The 23,082-nt window shown below is 53.6% G+C and overlaps 10 protein-coding genes across 10 annotated transcripts; 6 read left to right on the forward strand and 4 right to left on the reverse strand.

Annotated features, from left to right (window-relative positions):
- Positions 1-241: 241 nt before the first annotated feature.
- On the forward strand, positions 242-984 carry VTN31DRAFT_4077 (uncharacterized protein; the record flags this gene model as incomplete). Its single annotated transcript, XM_069404425.1, has 3 exons — positions 242-271; positions 344-611; positions 665-984. The coding sequence occupies 3 exons, from the start codon at positions 242-244 to the stop codon at positions 982-984; spliced, it is 618 nt and encodes a 205-aa protein (XP_069261400.1).
- A 577-nt stretch (positions 985-1,561) lies between these two features.
- Positions 1,562-3,871, forward strand: VTN31DRAFT_4078 (uncharacterized protein; the record flags this gene model as incomplete). Its single annotated transcript, XM_069404426.1, has 2 exons — positions 1,562-3,091; positions 3,146-3,871. 2 exons carry the CDS (start codon positions 1,562-1,564, stop codon positions 3,869-3,871), a joined length of 2,256 nt encoding a protein of 751 aa, XP_069261401.1.
- A 364-nt stretch (positions 3,872-4,235) lies between these two features.
- On the forward strand, positions 4,236-5,315 carry VTN31DRAFT_4079 (uncharacterized protein; the record flags this gene model as incomplete). The annotated part of the gene is made up of 3 exons (XM_069404427.1): positions 4,236-4,544; positions 4,626-4,731; positions 4,786-5,315. 3 exons carry the CDS (start codon positions 4,236-4,238, stop codon positions 5,313-5,315), a joined length of 945 nt encoding a protein of 314 aa, XP_069261402.1.
- A 201-nt stretch (positions 5,316-5,516) lies between these two features.
- Positions 5,517-14,160, reverse strand: VTN31DRAFT_4080 (uncharacterized protein; the record flags this gene model as incomplete). Its single annotated transcript, XM_069404429.1, has 26 exons — positions 5,517-5,711; positions 5,775-5,978; positions 6,037-6,124; positions 6,180-6,302; positions 6,356-6,435; positions 6,488-6,612; positions 6,668-6,865; positions 6,919-7,210; positions 7,273-7,467; positions 7,519-7,615; positions 7,670-7,831; positions 7,883-7,975; positions 8,022-8,119; positions 8,177-8,480; positions 8,534-9,008; positions 9,065-9,587; positions 9,650-10,879; positions 10,936-11,190; positions 11,247-11,732; positions 11,804-11,900; positions 11,954-12,106; positions 12,160-12,561; positions 12,617-12,782; positions 12,840-12,876; positions 12,927-13,594; positions 13,650-14,160. The coding sequence occupies 26 exons, from the start codon at positions 14,158-14,160 to the stop codon at positions 5,517-5,519; spliced, it is 7,257 nt and encodes a 2,418-aa protein (XP_069261403.1).
- A 359-nt stretch (positions 14,161-14,519) lies between these two features.
- On the forward strand, positions 14,520-15,274 carry VTN31DRAFT_4081 (uncharacterized protein; the record flags this gene model as incomplete). Its single annotated transcript, XM_069404430.1, has 5 exons — positions 14,520-14,612; positions 14,662-14,766; positions 14,820-15,028; positions 15,076-15,173; positions 15,219-15,274. The coding sequence occupies 5 exons, from the start codon at positions 14,520-14,522 to the stop codon at positions 15,272-15,274; spliced, it is 561 nt and encodes a 186-aa protein (XP_069261404.1).
- Positions 15,275-15,361: 87 nt separating this feature from the next.
- On the reverse strand, positions 15,362-16,162 carry VTN31DRAFT_4082 (uncharacterized protein; the record flags this gene model as incomplete). The annotated part of the gene is made up of 5 exons (XM_069404431.1): positions 15,362-15,439; positions 15,493-15,695; positions 15,757-15,962; positions 16,022-16,038; positions 16,103-16,162. The coding sequence occupies 5 exons, from the start codon at positions 16,160-16,162 to the stop codon at positions 15,362-15,364; spliced, it is 564 nt and encodes a 187-aa protein (XP_069261405.1).
- Positions 16,163-16,450: 288 nt separating this feature from the next.
- VTN31DRAFT_4083 (uncharacterized protein) lies at positions 16,451-16,922 on the forward strand (the record flags this gene model as incomplete). The annotated part of the gene is made up of 2 exons (XM_069404432.1): positions 16,451-16,659; positions 16,712-16,922. 2 exons carry the CDS (start codon positions 16,451-16,453, stop codon positions 16,920-16,922), a joined length of 420 nt encoding a protein of 139 aa, XP_069261406.1.
- Positions 16,923-17,509: 587 nt separating this feature from the next.
- On the reverse strand, positions 17,510-19,544 carry VTN31DRAFT_4084 (uncharacterized protein; the record flags this gene model as incomplete). Its single annotated transcript, XM_069404433.1, has 3 exons — positions 17,510-18,565; positions 18,634-19,194; positions 19,293-19,544. The coding sequence occupies 3 exons, from the start codon at positions 19,542-19,544 to the stop codon at positions 17,510-17,512; spliced, it is 1,869 nt and encodes a 622-aa protein (XP_069261407.1).
- A 700-nt stretch (positions 19,545-20,244) lies between these two features.
- On the forward strand, positions 20,245-20,905 carry VTN31DRAFT_4085 (uncharacterized protein; the record flags this gene model as incomplete). The annotated part of the gene is made up of 2 exons (XM_069404434.1): positions 20,245-20,771; positions 20,827-20,905. 2 exons carry the CDS (start codon positions 20,245-20,247, stop codon positions 20,903-20,905), a joined length of 606 nt encoding a protein of 201 aa, XP_069261408.1.
- Positions 20,906-21,049: 144 nt separating this feature from the next.
- Positions 21,050-22,889, reverse strand: VTN31DRAFT_4086 (uncharacterized protein; the record flags this gene model as incomplete). The annotated part of the gene is made up of 2 exons (XM_069404435.1): positions 21,050-21,999; positions 22,064-22,889. 2 exons carry the CDS (start codon positions 22,887-22,889, stop codon positions 21,050-21,052), a joined length of 1,776 nt encoding a protein of 591 aa, XP_069261409.1.
- Positions 22,890-23,082: the final 193 nt, after the last annotated feature.

A 23,082-nucleotide genomic window follows, 5' to 3' on the forward strand; every position in this document is an offset into this window, starting at 1 on the left:
CCACTGCTGTGACAGCAACGTCTCTCGCCGGATCCCTCGACCGCTCCTTCTACCGCGCTCCCTCCCCCTTTCCTTCCGAGTGCACCGATCTCTATTCATCGAGTCTTGCGATTCTGCCGCCAATCGGTGGCTGTGATACCATTTACGACCGCTTTATCGCCGCGTCGAACCCATTTTTGGGGGAGAAAGTCTTCTTTCTCTCTGAATCGGTGATCGCCGCATCTCTGCGGTCTCCATCATCATGGCCGGGACAAGAAACTATGACTTCCTGGTGCGCAAGACCACCGAATTCTTTCTCGCTTTAAACGCCTCCATTGCTGACTTCCCCGTTTTTTGAATACAGATCAAGCTGCTGCTTATTGGTGACTCAGGGGTCGGGAAATCGTGCTGCCTGCTGCGCTTCAGCGAGGACTCTTTCACACCCTCGTTCATTACGACCATTGGCATCGACTTCAAGATCCGAACGATCGAACTCGATGGGAAGCGCGTCAAACTACAAATATGGGATACTGCCGGCCAGGAGCGATTCCGCACGATCACGACGGCCTACTACCGAGGCGCCATGGGTATTTTGCTAGTCTACGATGTCACTGATGAGCGATCTTTCAACAGTATGACACGTGGTAACCTTCTCCGGCCGAGCTGTTACTGACGGGGACGGCAGATATCCGAACATGGTTCGCTAATGTCGAGCAACATGCGAGCGAGGGCGTCCACAAGATTCTCATTGGCAACAAATGTGACTGGGAGGAAAAGCGCGCTGTGACGACCGAACAAGGCCAGGCACTGGCCGACGAGCTGGGAATCCCATTCCTCGAGGTCTCGGCCAAGAACAACATCAATGTGGACAAGGCTTTCTACACTCTGGCCTCCGAGATCAAGAAGGTCATGGATAATTCCAAGTCGGAACAAACCGGCAACCAAGGGGTCAGTATAGATCAGCACAGCGGCGGCGCCAGCAACTTCGCCGGGAAGTGCTGTTGATGACGGAACGAATGGAAGCCTGGAACCGGCCGTTCTGGGCTTCTTTGCCATGTGCGATCCTTTCCCGCAGTTTGAGTTGCAATAGATTCAAAGACAAGGGCGGTTCCTCTGGTCGGGATGGATTCCAAAATGTTCATAGTACTCGTTTGGGCTTGTTTCCTGTTATCTTTTACGTTGCGTGCGTGCCATCTTTTCTAATGGGTCTGTGTTAGATTTTGTATCAGTTATCATCCACGTCTTGCAGTGTTGCTTTATGAATTGTCTGAGCCATCAGGAACTCACATCAGTCAGCGCAAAGGTAGGGAATACGAGGCTGTAATTCTACACGCGATCCTCAATAGTTCTCATTGTCTTCGGAGATCTTGATTAGGGGCTCGTTCTGTGGTCGCCCGATTAGTGGTCCATTTGATAGGACGAGATCCGCTTTTTTTTTTCTCCATCCTTTTCACTAGCGGCCCGATTTCTTCAACATGCTGCGCAGCAAGATTGAACGCCTCGAACAAAGGCCATCTCAGCGATGGTCTACACGCGTGTTCAACTGTAGCCCATCAATTTCTCGCACCAAGCGCTCCTGACAATGTCGGAGCCCCGCCTTTTCACCGTTCGACCGTTCTCGAAACAACCCCGTCAAGACCATAGAGACGCTTTCCGCGTCTACTTGTCGGCGAATTCGCTCGCGTACTTGAAGCTGCGTGCGGGAGACTTATGCGCATTGCAGCTGAACGATGATCCGCCCAAAACCGCGATTGCCTGGACGGCCGTGGAGAATATCCAGAACACCGTGATCCAGACATCCAAAACGTTGCAGGAGTGCTATGGCTTCAAACTGGGAGATAAGGTCGCAGTCTCGAGGTTGGATGCGTCTCTCGAGGATGCGAGCCTTGTGCAACTGGAAGATTGTACCGATCCCGAGAAACTTGCTCAGTTGGGTCCCATTACAGATGCGGACCGACCGCATTGGGAATGGGGGTTGGAATTTCCTCTGTCGCGCTGCGAAGTGCTATCTCTTGGACTGGTATTTGACTTTGACATGAAGGGCCAACGTCGGAGCTTCAGGGTGGTACATGTATCTTCCCAGGCTGCCGTGAATGTGACGATATTTCGTTTCAATAAGGAATCCTCTACGATCAAGATCGGGGCCGCACTCGCCGAGGAGGATGTGGTGAAAGCAACGGCGCTGCAGGTGCACCCATCTGGGCTGGGAGGCATGTCCAATGCCCTCCAGCGCATTAACGAGACGCTGGTCGATTTCAATTCTCACACCTCTCCCTCTTTCCCATCCATGCCCGAATTCTACCGATTGACCCGTGGAATACTGATTTACGGCCCAAAGGGAGTCGGTAAAAGCTCTCTTCTGCATCGAATCGAAGCTGCAGGATGGGCCAAGTCGTTTTCCATCGGGTCCTCGGCACTCCATCGCGGCGTGGGCGATGGCGAGGCGAAATTGCGGAAAGTTTTCCACGATGCTCGCCTCGCACAGCCGAGTGTCATCATCATCGATCAGATTGAATTCATTGCGCCGAAGCGCACCACTTCCTCGCAGGAGTCATCATCGCTGGCATCCGCACTGTGCGAGTGCATCGACGGACTCGAGAATGCAAAGGTTCTTGTCGTAGGTGCCACGCGCCGTCCCAATGATGTTGACGACTCATTGCGGACGCCGCACCGGCTGGCGATCGAAGTTGAGCTCTCTGTCCCCACGGCCGCGGGGCGAGCCGAGATTTTGCGCGCAATCCGCGGGAACTCTACGGAGCCGGGGGATGCTCTTATCGACTTTGTAGCAGAAAAGACCCATGGCTATGTGGGAGCGGATTTGTTTGCTCTTCTACAACTTGCATGTCGCAAGGCACGCGCTCGGCAAACAATGGATTTGTCATTGCTGGAAGCCAAGATGTCATCTCTGCAGACGGACGATGGCAAGCCTGAAACTGAGGATTCAGTGCCTCTAGCCATTACTGAAGAGGATGTCATACAGGCGATGCAAGAGGTTCGGCCCACGGCCATGCGCGAGGTCTTCTTGGAGACCCCGAAAGTGCGATGGGCCGACATTGGAGGCAACGACCACATCAAGCGGCATTTGCAGAAGGTGGTCGAGCGGCCACTCAAGGTAAGATCAATTGATTGACACCTACAAAGTGCATATACTCATTCTCGACGGCAGCATCCGGAGCGCATGCAGCGGCTCAACGTCAAGAGCCGAAAAGGAGTCTTGCTTTACGGTCCGCCTGGCTGCTCCAAGACTCTGATTGTCAAGGCGTTGGCCACCGAAGCCGGACTCAATTTCCTAGCAGTCAAAGGGGCGGAAATCCTCAGCATGTACGTCGGTGAATCCGAGCGGGCGCTTCGAGAAATCTTTCAAAAAGCGCGCGCCGCCCGCCCCAGCATTATATTCTTTGACGAGATCGACGCTATTGCGGCGAAGAGAAGCGGCACTCACAGCGGCGTCAATGTCCTGACCACGCTGCTGAATGAAATGGACGGGATCGAGGAGCTGCGGAACGTTCTCGTCGTCGCAGCGACCAACAAACCGGACGTTCTCGATCCGGCGTTGATGCGTCCTGGACGACTTGACAACATCATCTACGTAGGACCGCCCGACCTGGCGGCGCGGCGGGAGATTTTCCGAATATGGACCAGCAAATCTGCGGTCAGCGATCAGGTGCAAATCGACGACTTGGCGGCGAGAACCGAAGGCTATTCAGGCGCGGAGATTGTCAGCATCTGCGAGACCGCCGGCGAGGAGGCATTGGATGATGAGGAAAGGACGGGCCAGCCGCAGGAGATCATGCCGCATCATTTCGAGACGGCTCTGAAGCGGGTGAAGCGGCAGTTGACGGCCGAGCTGATCCAGGAGTATGAGCAATGGAGCAAGCTGTCTGCTTTTTGAGGGGAGACGTCCCTGTTGACTGGAATGTACATGATGCCTTAGAGAACAAAACAGAGAGAGGACATTCTTAACGCAGTAAATGTACGGAGTAGGTAGTACTGTATGTAGTCCCTGAAGGTCATCGCTGAGAAGACTTCTGCAAGTGGGCCATGGGCGCGTGCTGATTGGTGCAACTCCGGCATTGCTGCAAAGCCGCAGCAACGATCAAGACGTGAACCTCTCAGTTCTTGAATCCTCAGTTCTCGATACCGATTCGTTTCTCACGAAGCAGAACAGCTGCCAATCAAACAGTCTCCGCTGCATCTTGAGCCAAACACTGCGGTTCTTCCAATCAATCGATCAGCATCCGGCCCACCCGTGAAGGATGCCGTACAGATCACCTTCTCGCGGACGGTCGCGCACGCGCTCACCATCCCCATACTCTCCCCGACGCTCCAGATCAAGGTACCGGTCACGATCGCGGTCTCCGCGCCGGTCCATCTCGCCGCACTCCATCTCACGTAGTCCGTACTCGCCACGTCGCAATGGCTACCGGGGCCGAAGTCGGACACGCTCAATCTCGCGAGACCGCGATTATTCTCGCTCTCGCAGTCCGGATCGACGCGGACGCTGGCCGCGGGATCCAAGTTACACTCCAAGCCGGAGCCCCAGCCCGCCACCTCGAAGCAACAAGGTGCGTTTGTGCTTTCCCAATCATTATTCGGCGCCGGGCTGTTCGTCGGAGCGGAGTTGACTGAGCTGACGCTGGATTCAGATCGTTGTTGAGAAGCTCACCAAGAACATGACCGAGGACCACCTATACGAGATCTTCGGCGCCTTTGGCGAAATCGAGAAGATTGACATGCCTATCAATCGAACATGTAGGATATTCAACTCGCGGAATCGTTTTCGTTCCGAGCTAACGAGAACCGCAGTCATGACAAACCGAGGCACGGCCTACATTGTCTACGCCGACCCCGACGACGCCGAGGCGGCAATTTCACACATGCACGAGGCACAAATCGATGGCGCGGTACTCAAGGTCTCGATTGTCCTGCCCCGACGCACTTTCTCACGGTCCCCACCTCCTCTCCGTCGCCGTCGAGATTCCTACGGTCGTCCGCCCTCGCGTATTTCACCGCCTCCACCACCACGGAGAAGATCACCACGGCGGCGCGATAGGCATGATATCTACCGGCCGCGGTCCCTGTCCCGGTCCCGATCTCCTCTTCCGCGTCGATCGCCGTCGTATTCTCCTCGGTCTTACTCACGGTCGCGGTCGCGGTCACGGTCCCTGTCCTATTCTCCTCCTCCCCGACGAAGGAGTCCCCCACCGCGAAGAGACAGCCCGCCACGACGGAGGAGGCGCAGTCCCAGCTATAGCAGCTATAGTTCCGCCAGCGATTATAGTGACTACAGTCGTAGTCCAAGTCGTACGCGGCGGTCCAGGCCAAGCCGACGATGAAAAATGGAATTTACGACTCTTGCAGAATAAGTCATATGAGGCCTTTCTTTCTTCTTTGATGATGATTGTTTGCTTGTCATAGAGTGTCATTGCAATTGTATTCCCATTGTACAAGTACCGAAATGAACTCCGGTTAATCCATTCCACCCCCTTTTTTTCCCCCAAGAATCCTTGCCATGCATATCCCCACATGAAATACAATCAGAAAAAAGCACACCATCCAATATACATAGCCGCCAGATTCTTCTTATCCGTCGCCTGAACAATCAACTCATCGACATGGCCATCGACTGCCAACGGGACGGACTCCCTCGGTAGCAGCCCGCGGAGCTTGTTTCGCACAGCCTCTAGCACCCCAGCAGGGGTGTCGGGAACATTTGGATGTTTCTTCTGCTGCTACAGTCCTCACCGTCAGCAACACCCTCTCAGATGAAGTTTGGGAAAAAGCGGAATCAATACCTTTTGGCCAATGAAATCAGTCGTAGGATCATACAGAAACGTTTCCAAAATCGTCATCAGCGCGTCTTCGTTCTGCCGCAACAGACCGAGTGTGATCTCGCACGTCCGCCGGAACGGCCCGTTGTATCCGTAGGCTCCGAAGGCGTCGACCATGTTGTGCGTCAGACGGAAGGGGACAAGTTCAGGTTTGTCGAACGTGAGGCCCTGCTGAGTTTTAGCATGTTTTTTCCCCGCTGTAATCCGTCTCGGAGCCACCGCGAACCTTGTCGAAAAGACAGTTAAAGTCTACATGGAGGATACCACCCGTGCCTTCTTCGAAGAGGATGTTCTCGCCGTGGCGGTCTCCGAGGCTGTCTCAATCAGCACGCTTGTAAGAGCAACCTGAGGAGACTGGGTCCGACATACCCAAGCACGTATCCAACCATGGACATCACAGCAGTGGTACGCGTATATCGAAGCCTCGCCGCGAACCACGATCCTGGATCAGGGTATGTCTCGATAAACCATTCGTATAGTACCGGTGGAAATCTGCCCCGTCAACCTGTGGTCCACACATATCGACGTTGAAACGAACAACGTACTTGGCGAGCACTCTGTCAAAGAGGTGCAATTTTGAGACGTCGGAACAGGCTTCGTCAAGGAGACCCCTAACCTCACGAAACTACAAGAGTCGTTAACAATCGCCTGCACATGGGGTTAAAGCTGGAACCCACGTTCGGCACAATACCCCTTTCTCGAAGGAGTCTGGTGACGGTATCTCTTAGAGGTCGGAGGTTATCGACCCATTCGATGATCCCGCAGTCCTCGTTCAAGGGCGTCACCGCGTAAGTCTTGACATCTGTGGTTCCAATTTAGTTCTTAGGGCAGCGCATGAAAGAGGACTGGATACCTACATAGCTGTCGTTTAGCGGATTCGACGTCTTTCTTGAAAAACCGGTTGACAATGTTATTAAACTCCATTAAACGCTGATCCTTGCGCAAGTCATCATTTGGTTTGCACAACAGATGATATGTTTGCCCATCCGATCCCCTGATGGTGATTCTCCGTGGTCTCTGCAAAGAGGCGAGAACTAGCGCTTCATCCTGGATCTCTGCAAGTCTAAGTCAGCCATTGCTAGTGTCAAGAAACTCCAGAGGCACGTACTCTCAATGGTGACGGTATCACGCGGAAATGCCTTGAAGCCCTTGAGATAATCCGGATCATGACTAGCAGGCAGACTAGGTGTCATCATGGCTTGAAATGGGACTGCCAGCCGACATGGCGCCACTCGGTGATTGAAACCGAGATTGCGCGAGAGGCTGATCCTAGTCCCTCTGTCTTCAACGTTGGCTCGACAGATTCCGAGGAGCTCATCCGAAAACTTTTGGCCGTGGTTGATCAATGCTCGGACCTCAGCCCCCCCTGCCGAATCGCCTTTGGCCTTCTTCGTTTGCTCCTGTCATGTGTATGTCAGAAACTGGACCCCTTCAAGTGGATAGGTAGATAGACAGCCCATACGACAATCCTATGCAGACAAGTCACCCCTCTGGTAGCGCGATCCCTGGAGCTAGACTTGACCAAAGCCAGGACAGTCCAAAGACCCTGCTGAGGAAAGGCCGACACGGTCCTGACCACGATTCTGGTCAGAATATCGCAGACGTCCGCGTTGGGGTGGTTGATTCGTGCCACCACTTGGGGAAGGATGGTGAAGAGCTAAACGTATGTCAGAGCAGGAATCTTCAGATGCTCGATATATCAACATACCAGAGCCTGCGGCATCCTGTTGATATACTTTTTCAACTGATTATGCATCTCATTGAGAATCCTCTTCCGTTGGGCCATCGTGTGATTCTGAAACTCACTTCCGAGTTTATTAGCATTCACTCTTATCATCGAGATGGCCGCCTTTTCTTACACATTATCCCCGCGTTTCGGATCTAATGGCTCATCAACGGATGATGCGTGCTCCAGCCACAGGGTCAGGATCTTGGGTAATGTTTGAAAGACGTATTTGTTGCCATTAGCAAGTGAACGGAGGAAGTTCTCGATCACAAGTTTCGCAATCTCTCCGCTCAGGCTTGCAGCGGTTTAGCAGGGATTCCATCAATGAACTTGGAAGGTAACTTACTAGGTCTGCGCCTCTTTTCCAAACGGTTTGGATTTCTCTGATTCTAAAATCTTGTTGTAGTGTTTTCCAAGACAATAGTGCGCTTTCTCCCACCTACACGTTGTCAGCAGGTATAAACCTTGCCTTGAGCCCAACATACCGGCTATGAAGTTTAATAGCTTCTCTGTATCTCTGCACGATAACGTCAGACTGTGTCTGACCAGCACGATCCGTCCACTTTGCGAGCAGCAAATGGGCCTGGAGAATTGATTAGTACTGCTGGTACTTAAAGAATGAAGCCATCGAGAAACCTACACTCGCAGCAAGGATATTCTGATTCTGGTTCTTGGACGAGACACTCATCGAATCGGTCTCCTGGGCGGCGTCGGAATCATGCGACACAAACGCGTTGGCGGCTATGGCACCTTTGATCGTCTCGATCGCTTTCCGATGGTACCCATCTTTCCAAAGCAGCCGAGCGTGCTCGATAGTGGCGGACTTGTCTTGAAGTTGTATTGCATGGAGTACAGATTGATATGCCTGGCCGATCTGACCGTTTTTCTGGGCCAGACGAGCGCTTGTCAAGAAGACTGGCGCGATCTCAGAATCCGAAAATTTGCTATCAACGCGTCAGGCATTGATAATGCTGCGTAGCCGGAAAGAAGCACATACCATAGCTCCATCGTCGCTCTTCTAAGCCCGAGAAGATATTGTTTCTCAGAAATATACACCCCAAGAGCGTCCAAGCGGCGATCCAAGGATTCCAGTAGTCGGGTTCTCTCCGCGCCCGTTGCCTTGCTCGCTTCCACGACGGTCTCAAGTTCCGTTAGTGCATGGAAACGGAACAGGCTGTCATGGCACGATTGCAGAGACGTCGTTGAGCTCACGGTCAGCGACTTGGCTGTCGTTCGTCTCAGTTTATCAACGATGCTTCGAAATTCATCCTGCCGACCATTCCGAAGTGCCCTGAGGGCAGTGCCGACACAAATTGTAAAATCCTCCGTTCCTTCTTGAGAACAAATCCTCAGGTACTCGTCCAGCTTGGACCACTTGGCGGTCATAATCGAAGCTTCGACTGCGTGCGGTAAGACTCGCGACATCGGTGCGTTGGATTCCTTGAAGCTATCGAATTGAGTGATGAGAGCGTCTGAAGCATATCAGCTCAATCAATGAACAGTGAGATTTCATTTTGCGAAGACTTACCATTCTGACCCGAATCTCGTAGACAGGTGAGGAGATTCAATTGCGCATCAACGTTTGTTGGATCCTCACTCAGTTGCAACTCATACCAACTCTGCGCTGCCAGCCAGCGGCCCGTTTTGCGATACTCAATGACATGTTGGTCGACATCGAGGACATGCAGCTGGGCGGAAATACCCTCGATTCCATCCGGCTCATCGATCTGCATGTAGATATCCTGCAGGCGCTGATAAAGGGGCTCGAGATCGGGATGCTCGCTACTGCCAAGGAGATTTTTCTGCTGCCGAATATATTGCTCCCAGTTGAACAAAGCTCTGGAATACGATTTGCATTCGACGGCTCGCTTGGAGATGATCTCTGGAGGGATTGAAGACAGGATACTCTCGACATATTTTATATGCGCAAGGGATTTTTCGATCGCAGGGTCCTGATCTCCATGCCTTCCCGAGCTTTGGACAAGCGAGGTGTGGTGCTTCTTCCGAGCATGAACCCATCTGGACATATAATCGAGGCAATTGAAAACACTCTGATGAGATGAACGGATTAGCAGCCAGCTGGGTATGAGGAGCACGTTCATATCATTCTTACCTCGCTGCACGAGAGAATGTTCTCTCGTACCTGACCATCGCCGTCTGGCAAGGGATGCGAAAGCACACGCAGCAACTCCTGACTTATTTCCGTCCTTTCCTGGTCCGTCCCTTCGAGTGCGATATTGACAACGGCGAAAGGAAAGAGATAGCTTGCAATCGAGAGATCCTGGCCGCGAATGATCCTGGCGCAGACGCCAAAGACTAATTCCACGTTCGGACTCTTTGCCCTCTGCAGCAAGTCCAAGGTAATTCTCCTCAACCATACCCCGTGTGTCATCGTAGGCTGAAACAAAGGGTAAGTGCACCGCGTCTGCACCGCGCCAGAGGTAACCGTGTATCTAGACGTCAAAAACGGCGTGAGCACGTTTCGAATCGTTTCCGGCAGCCGCATCCACCGCATATGTCGATCATTCTTGTCAATTTCAGCAGATGGCCGCGTGATATCCGAAGTAATCTCGATCGAGTGCATCAGTGCCTGCATGGCGAAAGCGAGAAAACCTTGCGCTCGAGTGTTCGAGGCCGACAAGAACGCATCGACGAGCACATGCTGCAGGAAGAAGAGGACAAACTCAAACGTCTCGGGCTTGTTATGGAAGTTCCAGAGAACGATGATGTCTCTTTTTTCGCGCACTGCCTCGACCCTGTTGGGATCGAGACAGCCGATCAGCCCCAGGCTCTGTGCACAGAGAACTGGGATAGCGTCAGCGTCACCATTAAATTTGACGCAGCAATCGAGCAGCGAGCGTGTAAGCGCCGCGATGCTGTTGTTCAATTGCTCGTCGGTTGAGGATCTGTGAATTGTATTCTCGTGCGAACGCAGGAAGCGAACAAGCTCCAGCAGAGCTTGCTCAGCGACAACGGCACTTTCGCCTTGGAGGCGGTTACTGAAAGCCAGCATTCTCTCCGAGACATCCATCTGCCAATTCACGTCGCGGATCCTGTCCGTGAAATGCGACATTTCTGGAATATCCAGCAGAGACGGCAGCGTACTCAGAATCTCTCCCAGCTGGTCACTAAAGTTCTGCAGGAAATAATCTACCAGCTCAATCGCCGCCTGTTTTCCTCCTTCTTGGAACCGAGGCCAGTACTGTAGAATGGAGGCGACTGCCTGGTCAACAAGCGGCTTCACATCTTGCTTAGACAGAGACGTTATAAGAGTGTGCCAGACTACAATGGCTTGGTCACAGAGTGCCTCGATATCAAGCGCGTATCTAACACACCCGCAAATCTGCACGCGATCATCAGCGGGCGAGGACACAATCGAACCGGTCCGAGAGCACCTACCTGTGGCAGGGCGCTTTTGATTTGATCTCTTGCAAGCTTGATCATTTCTCCGATTGCAGCCAAGCTGCGCTTTTTCTCCACCAGCGGGTGTCGAATCGTTGCGTCACTGATGGTGTTCACAAATTCGGACACAAGACCTAACGTGTACTCTTCGATGAAGCAGGCAACCAATTTCGAAGGGGCTGCCTTCGCAACATCCAAGCCTGGCCGGCGAGGAGGCACGAAAGTCGCCAGGAGGCGAAGGGCATTATGGAACTGTGGAGCAAGTCAGCACCATCATCCACTATCCCACTAGCCGAACGGGTCCATACCACTGCAGCTCGTTGCCTATTGTCACCAGCGTCCGCAAGACCCTTCAGGAGTTCTACTGCAACGGCAATCGGTTCTGTCCTGAAGAGTTCATCGATTGAAATCTCTCCAAAGCTGGGATCAACATGGGTCAGCAAACCCTGAATCGTAGTTTCAGGATCAGATATGGGTTGGCTCAGCAGATATGCTAATATGGGCCCTAAGTTCTTTTTCTCCATGCACAGATCGAATGCAGACTTGTCTTTATGATGGCTTTTTGCGATCTTCTCGATGATCTCCTTTTCCCCATTGCGAATAAAGTATCCGAGTGTATAACTTTCTGTTAGTTGCAAGAGATCCTCTGCACTCAGGCCCATGAGATCCGCAAGTCGGTCTGCCATGTGTGGACGCGGTACAATGTCCTTCACCATTGGAATCGCAATGGATCTCCAGTATGACCGGAGGAGGCCCAGGACGGTTGTTGACCGCTGTTGAGCGAGCTTGCTAAGCTGTTGTCAACTCATAAGCAAGCCGTCGCTGAGGTAGATAATTTGAAGCATCAAAGAAGAGAAAAACTTACTTCGATGTAGGCTACCGTGCAGATGTAGGGGTTCTTGTGGCCAAAGAACTCTATTATGCGGAGGAAGATGAACGGCAGCGCCTCCTCCTCGGCCTCCCTAATAATCACCGTTAACGACACCGTCAACCTACGTCCAGCAAGCAGACATACGCAGCCAATTTGCAGAGAGTCAGAAGGCAAGTTTCCTGTGCGGGAATGTTCGACTTTGGAGTAATCTTGTCCAGATAACTGAGAATATACTGGTAGTTTGACCGTCGAATATCTTTTCTGATGGAGCTGCGGAAAAAACAAGCAACCGTATGGCTGATAAAATGTTAGAACTAGCGATTATTTCTATCTGGCCTGGATGTCCTCACCTTGCGATTAATCGCAACTCCCGCAATGGGGAACTCAAAGCCTGCAGAATCGCCACCCCGAGGATGGGCACAGTAGGCTTAAGAGCCGCGCTGTTTGGTTCATGACAGAAGAGCCTTCTGACGGCGCCAATCGCTGCGGCTCTTACCTGTGAGTTTTGTGGCGTTGCCACTACCAGGTCCGCAAGTATCCGACGGACCTCGTTCACGCTCGTGCTGTGCCACGGTAATTCGGGACGGCCTGTTACGCGATCTGTATCGCAATTGCGACAGTACACAAGGTTGACATCTTTGACCTCGGCAGAGATTTTCTCGGGCGATGGGCAAACAGCAGCGCAGGGGATGTTGCCAATGACCTGAAGAAGTTCGCTCTGTTTTGCTTCGGAAAGAGAGGAGAATTTGTCGCTGTTCAGATCATATCAGCATCCCTCTTCAGCTTTGAATCGAGGCGGAGACTTACACGGCCAAACCATGCAAGTCATTGAAACCACCCATCTCATGTGATCCCAACAACGCGAAAGCTCGAGCCAGGAGCCTCTTGAAGGGGTCGACTTCAAGGTGTCCTGCAAGGGGTACCGATGATAGACGGAGCTTCTTTCTGGCAGGGCCTTCTTGTTGTGCTGGAGCTGGTTTGTGTTAGTCGATAGTGCAAAACACTAGCTGTGGATCTTGGGGAGCCCTACTACCATCCAGCTCGGCGAGGAAGTCAGTGGTCGTAGCCTGCGAGCAAAATCAGACACGTCCGTAGTGTTTTACCAGGAACGGCTGACCTTGAATGCTTCCCAGTCCATCCACGGGGAGCTGTCATCACTCGTGATTTCCGTCAGTGTTGGAGCTAGTGTCTCCCGAATATCCATCTCCAGCGTAGGGATCTTCTTCCCAAGAATCTTCAATGTGCCAATGCATTCTACAATTGATGCGACAACCTCATCGCGTGTGACCAGGTGTTGCCGCAAATGCTCACAACCCAACAAGCCGCTCAGACTGCGGAGCAAAAGTGTGGCCGGCCCGATATCGAATGAGCCAAGTTTGGGTAATTTCGACAGATTCCGGACGTTCTTGACAGCATCTTGTAGGAAGCGCGTCACAATATCGATCAAGGTCGCATCAAACCTTTCCTCAGATGCATTGATCCATTCAGAAATGCATTCCCAAAGTCGGCTGTAGATTTCCAGGGCCCAGGCTGCGTCTCGACGGACTTGGGCGACGGCCATGTTTCTCGTAGTTCCCTCGATTGACGGCACCATCAAGGCCGTCAGATCGAAGAGGAGACCAAGCGCTTGGTGAAACTGCCCAATCTGCGTCTTATTCTCAACGATATTGCAAGGCAGGCCTAAACTTTTTACTACATCTTCGAGATCTGAATTCTGGAAACACAGCCGAATGGCTACAGGCTGCGTCTCTGGAAAGTCCAGGGCCTCCAATGAAGACAGAATATCTACGCCAGAGTCAATCAACTTCAAAACTTGATACAAGCCTCAAACATAACCCACCAGTAGCAACGGCCCCGAGAAGCGTCGAGAGCGAAAAGCGCGCCAAAACCAAGGTGGACGGGTCATACTGCGCATTTACTGCGACGCTCAGAATCTCCCCAATTTTATCCACGATACTCACCAACTGCACTTTACAGCGCAGGTCGATCAACCGAAAAACCAGCCACGCGTAGAGCGGCACTGCCACGCCATCGTCCAGATGTTCCGCGGCGATATTCTCCACGAGCGTTTGCGGAACATGCTGGATGACCGCCTGGACGATCTCCAGACAATGCAGGATGAAGACCTGCGACTCGTCGTCCGCCGGATCTTGGTCATCTCCTAGGGCAGACTGCAACGTCTTACAGACGAATCCGGGAAAATCAATGGACAACTTGTCCAGGCGGGACAGCGTGCGCGGACGCTTCGCAACCAGCTCCTCGCGCAGCTCGTTCAGGTCCAGATGAGGGTCCGCCGAGACGCGTGAAAGATCCGCGTCGAGGATCGAAGCGGGCGGGTGGTCTTGATCCATCCGGATATCAGACCCAGCCGCTCTTGCGGGCATGGCTCCATGGAATGTACTTGAGGTTGGCGTCGGGAGCGCCGAAAGAAAGGGAATCGATACAGAGTGGTTGATAAACACCACCTCTTCGAAAGATCGATCCGTGGACAAGTTCACTTAACAGTAGGGTAATGTAATTACGGACGCGTAAGTCGAAAATGGTAATATTGGCCATTTTTGTAACTGTGATTGGTCAATCTCGCTGAGCTAAGCATCTTCGTTCGTTTTCTTGAACATTTTGCTTTCGCCCATCGTCTGCGTCTCATACGACCAAGACTTCATGTTGAGAACTAGCTCTCAAGGCCAGCCATGAAACGTGGCTAAACAAAATGTCAACCACCTCATATCAGGCCCTGCTGAGCGAAGAGCCCAAAGAGGACGCAAGTAAACATGAACACTACATGAAGCAAGCCCTTCTAATGGTATCCGCCTTGTCTTGTCAAGAATAAGAAGCAATTCTGAGACAAACAGGGCGAGAAAGCGCTCGAAGAAGGCGAGACCCCAGTAGGCTGCGTTCTCGTGTACCAGGACAAGATCATTGGGTCTGGAATGAACGACACCAACCGGTCAATGAATGTATGTGCCATGAGAGCTCATCTTGTCGAGGATAGCTACTGAATTGGCAGTAGGGAACCAGACATGCAGAGTTCCTGGCGATTGACGAAGTGCTGCGCAGCTATCCGCCGTCAATCCTCCGCGAGGTCGACCTGTACGTGACGGTGGAGCCGTGCGTGATGTGCGCTTCGGCGCTGCGACAGTATCAGATCCGTCGAGTATTCTTCGGATGCACAAATGACAAGTTTGGCGGGACAGGGGGTGTTTTGTCTCTGCATTCGGAGTAAGTATTTGACAGGACAAGATACCTCGACCTGGCTGACAGTGCAGCCCTGCTATTGATCCCCCATATCCGGTATATGGAGGCCTCTTCAAGAACGAGGCAATCATGCTGCTACGACGATTCTACATTCAAGAGAACCAAAAAGGTATTCAATATCTCATGGCTGTGTATACGATGCTAACTCTCATAGCGCCGAATCCCCGGCCAAAGAAACACCGGAAACTCAACACGGAGTTCGATGAATAGGTCTTCAAAGGACGAAACGGAATAATGACGTTCATGTAATTCGAATTGGATATAAATACATGCAAAGCACACATCTGATAGAACAATCTATGTCGCCTTGGCCTGTCGCTCAGCCTCTAGCTCTCTCTCCGCCTGCTGGTAATACTTGGCAGTGTCGACGCCATGCTAGCCTCATGTTAGCAACCACGGACAACGACGCCAGAAAGCGAAAATCGTACCTGGTTATGGTTGACAATGTTGACCCAAGGAAGAACATGCGAGAACAGACCCGCGTAGCGCGAGTTGCGGGCGGCGACACCCTGCATATGCTCCGACAATTCCGAGGTGCCGTAGAGCGGCTCTCCCTTCTTCACCTTATCGACCATCTCTCTCATATCCATCTCCACTTCTCGTGCGTTCTCAGTCAAGCCGTAGAAGCGGTCTGCACGTCGAGTCAGCAACCGATCATAGACACTACTAGCGAGAGAATCAGGAACACATACTGACTGATCGCTGATAAAAAACGTGCAACCCGCCCAGAATTCCAATGGCGGTGGCCAGGCGCATGAGCGGCGCAAAGCCACCCTTGCCCACGTGGGACGGACTCACTCGCTCCATCAGCCAGAAGGTGATGGGCGAGACGGCGGCCATGCCGGCGCCGATGGCGTAATCCGAGGGGCGGGCATATCGGATGACTCTCCGGAGATGTCTAGGGACTATCAGCATGCCAATTCGAGCGAAAAGCCTGTATCATCGGGGTTTCCATACGGATCGGAATCAATCAACTAAAACATGAATTGATCGTTAGCAATCTCTCGCGGATGATGCAGGAGCAGCAGTCGTTCTTACCGGATAATCGGTCTGAATCCGCCGCGGCGGTACCAGCACCTTTGGTTGTTCAGTCGCCATTTTTTGCGGGCGATTGGAAGACACAATTGGACTCAATTGACTGGGAAGAGGTTCAATGCGGGAGTCGGACGGCCAAGATGGAAGTTGGTTTTCGAGGCGCTAGTCCATATGAGGTTAGCATGACCATTCCGAATCAGGATTAGCGCAGTGCTTTCCTTTGTCCGTTGCATCGCGTTCGTTCGTGTCGCGCGTCGAGATAGCATCGGTTGAATGATCCATAAACAAATATTAGCCATTGGGATCAAGAAACTCGTTTCTCTCATCAAAACTGTGGTATAAATTGGTAAAATGTCCTCGCCAATCTCCAACCCTAGAGACGACCTCTTTGACTACGATGTCGGTCTGGACGAGATCCTACAGAACATCCCGAAACCCGCGGAACAACAACCCGCAGCACAACCACAGAGCTCTGAACCCGCCGAACCTGTTCTTGGTCTGGACGAAGAAGTCAAACCGACCAGGCGGCGGAAACCGGTAGCGAAATTGGATGAAGAGCGGTACGCACGAGCTGCGGTTAAAGGATCTTCAACATGCTTACCAGAAGGGTAGATTGCTGAGTCAAAAGGGAATCCCGCGGTTACAAAAGATTGCCAAATCGAAACTCCGCTTCAAGGGGAAGGGACATGAGGTATACTCCGCTCAGAGCACCAAGGCTACCACAAGAGCTAAGAATGCCTGCACAGTTCTCCGATCTGGAGCGACTTTTGACGCTTTATCAACTCTGGCTCGACGATCTCTATCCCCGTGCAAAATTCAATGATGGGCTTGCAATCATTGAGAAACTGGGCCATTCGAAACGCATGCAAATCATGCGACGGGAATGGATTGATGCAGAGAAGCCGCGGCCTCGGGAGACGACGCCGGAACCGAGCCAAGAGCAGGGGCAGCAACAGCAGCAAGAACCAGATTTGTTGGAGCCATCGGAGAGCAGAACAGAACGGAATCAGAATCGGGATCAGGATCAGGAAGAAGATGAGGACCTCTTCGTTGAATCCGAGGGCGACCGACCAGCTCCTTCAACGGGAACGAAGTCTACCGATCAGCTCCGGCGTGAGGTCGATATGGTCATGGAGGACTTGGAAAATATGGATGACATGGATGACGATTTGCCGGGATGAAGAGGTGCAAGACTCTGGGTTAACCGGATGCAAGAATCAGCTTAGACCTAGATTTGCTTCCCCAGTTACCCTCTGGTACGCAGGTGTCACAACAGTCGGGACGTTCCTGATGTGACCGCGGCGGTCGGCAATTATACAACTATGGAAACGCCAGGTAAATAGTCATGATACAATGTATTATCATGAGATTACTATCCCCGCATAAGACTTGCTGGTGAGAGAAGGATGATTACCTCGTCCAAGACCCGATAGCTTCATCCACCATCTGCCGGTACTCTTGCTGCTTGAAGCACTGCTCCAGGAAGACCTTGTACTTTACTTCCAACAGGGCCTTTTCTTTCTCATCTGTAGTGGGCAGGACCTTGCGGCCAGGCTTGCTCATGCGGTCCATGATGGACCAGAGATCCTCGGTCTTGCCGTTGGCGTCAGCGCTGGCGGCCTTTGCGCCGAGCATGGCGGCACCGTGGCAGACGGCAGCGTGCACGTAGCGCGGAATCAGGACGGGCATGTTGCAGGCGGAGGCGATGAGGCCGACGAGGATGTCATTCTGGCACTGCGAGCCGGACATGAAGATGGAGTTGATGTTGTGGCCGGACTTGTTGAGGGTGTCGACGATCTGCTTCGTCTGCAGCGCGATGAACTCGAGCGTTGCATAGTAGTAGATGGCGAGGCCGTCGAGGCTCTTGTCGCTGGAAAGGCCGATCACGGAGCCGGTCATTCGCGGGTCGGCAATGGGAGAGCGGTTGCCGAACAGATCGCCGTAGAAGAAGAAGTGGCGCGCCAAGTACGAGATGCTGGGCGCCTTGCGCTCCTCCTTCATCTCGCGCAGGTGCTCGTTCAGGTAGTCGTAGATGTTAACGTGGTAGGACTCGGCCAAGGACGCCGCCTGGTTGAAGGCCGGGTGCGTCTCCACGACGTGACGGAGCAGCTCGCCCGTGGCCGACTGCCCGCCCTCGGCCATCCAGAAGCCCGGGATGACGGTGTCGCGGTACGGGCCCCAGACGCCCGGCACGAAGACCGGATTGGGTGACATGGCGAGATGGCAAGTGGAGGTACCAGCGACCGCGGCCAGGCGGGTGAAGGCTTGGCTGCGATCGTTCGACGCGGCATCCGAGTCCAGCTCGTCGCCCGTCAGGTTGACCTTTGCGCCCACCGTTCCGATCCATCCTGCGTAGGCATCGATGACGCCACTACCGATGGCGATGCCGGCGGGGAGACCCAGGTCTGCGGCGGCTTTTTCGCAGAGCGTGCCCGCCAGCTCGCCGGCACTGAGATATTCGCCGTTCTAGGGTCGTTAGCCAATTCACAACCTCGAATTGCGAAACAAGGGTAACGAAAAAGCAAAAGGCTCACCACCCCGTTGACGCCTCCCAGGCGCTTGTAATTCTCCTCTACCAACTCTCCCAGACCGATCTCGCGCAGGAAATCATCCTGCCATCCTTTGACACTGCCGTCAACTCCGACGGGGACGTAGCCTTGCTTACAGACGACCGAGCAGAAGCTGCGCTTCTCGGTCCCGGTGGCAATATGAATCAAGGCATCGGCCAGATCGTAGAACTTGCACTTCTCGAACAGCTCCCGCGGCATGTGATTCTTCAGCCAGAGAACCTTGGGCACCTCCATCTCAATCGACATCTTTCCGCCGACGTAGCGCAGCAGGTTATGCTTGGTGGCGTTGATCTTCTCGGTCTCCTCCTCGGGCCTATGATCGAGCCACAGGATGACGTTGCGATCGGTGTCAAAGTTCGGGCCCGTGACCGACACGGGCTCGTCGGTCTCGGTGTGAAAGACTGCCAGTGAGCAGGTAGCATCGAAGCCAATACCCCGAATGTAGTTGGGGTTTATGTTATGCTGGCTGATGGCGCGCTGGACAGAGATGCAGATAGCACGCCAGATGTCGGTGGTGGATTGTTCCTGGTGTGAAGGCAATCAGCACGGAAAGTCCCATTTCGAATCTGATCACTTCCTGGAAGATGGGGGGGAGGGGGGGGGGGGGGGGGGGTTGAGCCTACATAGTATCCAGTCTGTGGCTGCCAGAGACCGATATTCTCGGAGGCCAGCCCGACAATATCGCCCTTTTCGTTGATGATACAGGCCCGGGCACTACCGGTGCCGACATCAATGCCTACGTAGTAATCCATCTGGAGCTGGATATCATTGCGCTCGTCCGTCGACGCCTGTCGCGACGGTTGTCGCGAGGGCTGGCGTGAGGGCTGGTGCGAGCTCTGGCGGGAGGGGGTAGGACGGAAGGGCATCGAGGCCATGGTTGTTTCACCAGAGCAATGCTCGAGTACCTGCGAGAAGGGTCACACGACAGCCGGAGCAGGACTGGAGAGAGCGATTGAAGTCCTGATTTTCTGGCGTTGTTTTTAGGGGTACAAAGGTAGTTGCGGGAGTACAAATGGCCAAAAACCCTATGATGGAGGAGGGGCGGGCAGGATTGCCCTTGGATCGCCGCCTTCGGCGAGGGCTCCAGAAGCTGCGGGGAGCTAAGAGCAGCCCAGCCATTCGGACGGCCACGATGCAGCGATGCGGGTGTTGGAATTGTCAACTGACCTGAAGAAATTTCGCTCGATCCACTCTGCAGAACAAGCTTGCTTAGCTCTGGGCGGTCGTTGAATTGCAGGCATTCTTCTGGGCTTGGTTTCATATACTGATTGACATGGCACTATCATTGAATCACAAGATAGGAACTCAATCGATGAACATAATTCTGATCCTGAGCGGGTCTCCTCGTTTGATTCTGCATTGGAGATGAATCAGAGAATGATAGAGAAATCCATGCCATAGTACAGTATGCATTGAGGGCTATCTCTAGCTAGAGGGAGGCCTGAGGCACCATTTTACCTACTAATTATGAGAGACACCGAACTGACCGGCGCTGAAAGGAGTCCGTCCGGAGTCTCCATCGGCCTAGACTTCACCGGCCAAAACTCCGACCAAAACATCCCTAACGCATCCGCGATGCACTTACCAGCCATTTTCTTCACCTTGTGCTCGCTTCTTGCGGGCACATGGGCCCAGTCCGCATTCACAGAAATATTCCTATGGCCCGTCTCCGCCGCGCAGCCCTCGCCGCTGGCCCGCATCGCCTATGATCCGCAAACTCTCGCAACAGACGTCGTGTCCTACACGCCTCCTGCCGAACTCACCATCTCATCTTCCGACGCGAATAATCTCGTCCGCGTAGGCTTCTTCAAGAATACGCCCACGGCCTCCAAGCAATGGGTCGGCAGTGTACTGGCGATTCCCGACGGTTCGGCTCTCAAGAACGCAAAACTACACCTCCATCTCTCGCCCCTGGATGAGATCTACCACGTGTCTTTGTCGCTGAATCAAAAGGCTGCGAGTGATGACTCCTCCGACCAGCCGGCCTTGGCCGTTGATTTGGTTCGGGCCCGAAGCGGCCCGACCCCGGAGCTGAACAAGCCGATTGTGCCCCGGCCGGACGGGGCGCCCCAGGAGCAGGCTGAGAAGACGTTCTTTCAAAAGTAAGACTTCTTCCTTGGCATACTCTCCGGCGCTGATAGTAACTGACCTGTCTAGGTACTGGTGGATATTCCTGATCGTCACGTTTCTGGCCATGTCCGGGGGAGGCGACCCCGGACAGGGCGGCGGCCGGTGATCAATCATCGACAAGCTGGATTCTTAACAAGTTTAAAAAAGTTGATAAGAACGTGTTACCTATGTACATCACATTCCGTAGACCAACCGGCAGTCCGATCCCGTAAACAAAAGTATCCTCTGAACATGATAGAAAAGCAAAAATTCATAGTTCGATGGTTTTCCCTTCCCTCTTGCCTGTCCCCCTCGGTCCCAAGGACAAGACCATGATACCCCGATCCGTCACGGCAAGGATCTCGTCACCATTGCCACTGGGCGGGAAGGTCAGTCTGTGGCAGACTGCACCCAGCTTGAAAACCACCGGCTTCAGCACCACGGCGGTCCCGACTGTGTGCTCGCGCCAGCTCGCGGGATAGAAATCCCCGTCGTCCTCTTCCTCGTGCGTCGCACGATGCAGCTCCCTCGGCACCATGGACCAAATGTACAATGTATCCCAATTGGCAAACGCGAACCGCGTGCCATCGTCGGTCGCCGCTGTGATGCCGCCCAGCGACGTCGTCGAGGGCTCATACCCGGCTAGGTACGCAACGACGGTCCAGTTGCGCAGGCGCCGGCCGCGGTCAAGATTCGGCACATGCCGGCATCGGTTGGCGTCGACCATCGATTCTGCCATCATAACGCACGCCCGGGATGGGAGCATGTCCGGCGGAACGGGCCGCTGAGTCACGCCGTCGTAGAGCTGGTCCGCCGTGGCGAAGGTGAAATACCGCCATCGGCACATTTCGCGGCCACCTCGTTCCTCGTCGGGGTAGGTCTCATGGCCCGCAAAGAAAGGAATGGCGAGCGAGAATAGGAGCGTGACTCCCATTGACGGGGCGCGGACCGTGGTGTAGTTGCGGTGCGCCTCCGAGGTCGCAAAGTAGACACCTTCAGTGTCACTGTCATACTCCTGGTCGAGGTTCTGGTAGAAGCTGTGCAAGGTGGAATTGGAAGTGTAGTAAAGCAGCTGCCCGCCGTTGTCGCTGAACGCCAGGCGCGTGACGGGCTCCAGCAGTCGTTTGAAGCCCGGGTAGATCAATGCCCGGGCGACGCCGTCTTGACGTTCCGGGTAGAACGACTGTTCATTTGCGGCCATGACTTCTGTGCACTTGAGCCCTATCATCAAGTTGAGTCTTATGATCTCCCCGGTAGTGTCAAGCATACGGTACAACAAACTTACAGAACTTATTATCACCCTCTTGTTCCGGATCAAGTTCTCCATGGTAAATGTTCACCATGTGCTCCTCGTGATTGTCCGTCTTCCACCACGAGATGGCGAAATCATATTGATGCCATTCAATCACCTCGGCCACCGCAAACGCTACGGGCGTCCAATCTGATTTGTCCGACATCTTGTGCACCGCAATTGGCTCCGTGCCCCTCGCGAGGTTGTAAAAGAAGATCAAATACTCGACCTGCGGATCGGCATTCCTCGCGTCGCGGGCAAAGCGAAACGAGGATCCATTGGCAGGCTCATCGTCCTCCGCAAACGGAGCCAGTTTGGCCAGCATCGCCATCACATTGGCATCGGAAAACGCGGTCTTGATCACCGTGAGGCGCTGTCCATAGTCCACCTCCGGCAGGGATAGCACCACCGAGCGGTCCTCGAGGTTCTTAGCTGACAGGACGTGGACTCGCTGGTCATTTCTCGACACCAGCGCAATGTACGGATCGCCTAACGGGGCCATGGACGACGCCTTGAGATCCATGCTCTGCGTGCCGAACCCATACAGCATGCGATCCGCGTAGCGTTCAGCGGCCAGTAGGTACTTGGCTGCCCGTCGCCGCAGGAGAAGAAACAGACTCTCCGTGCTGTGCTGTTCAAGCCCGGCTTTCGCGCCGGGGATCCGTCGCAGATGATGCAGGACCAGGTCCCGCCTGGTCGAGGCCAGCATGTAGAGGTCATGGCAGGCCAGTGCCGCCTGGAGATAATCCTCAGTGTTGCAGGTGCGCAGTATGAGCTGTATCAGCTCTACTGGAAGCTGGAGCAGCTTGCAACCGTTCATTTTGGTTTGGTGATCGCAAGTTTATTTTAGGACATTTGATCAAGATCTTCCTTTAAGCCCCAAACTCCCAATCGCTTCACAGGCAGAACAATGGACTAGACCGGACGATCCAGATCAGAGAAAATGTATAGAAAATCAGTAGCCAGGAACTACAAGGCGAATACGGAATGTGAAGGTCCTTAAGTAGAGCTTC

The sequence above is a fragment of the Thermomyces dupontii genome (genome assembly GCF_041956625.1).
Source record: "Thermomyces dupontii strain NRRL 2155 unplaced genomic scaffold VTN31scaffold_3, whole genome shotgun sequence".
In the NCBI taxonomy this organism is placed as follows: domain Eukaryota; kingdom Fungi; phylum Ascomycota; class Eurotiomycetes; order Eurotiales; family Trichocomaceae; genus Thermomyces; species Thermomyces dupontii.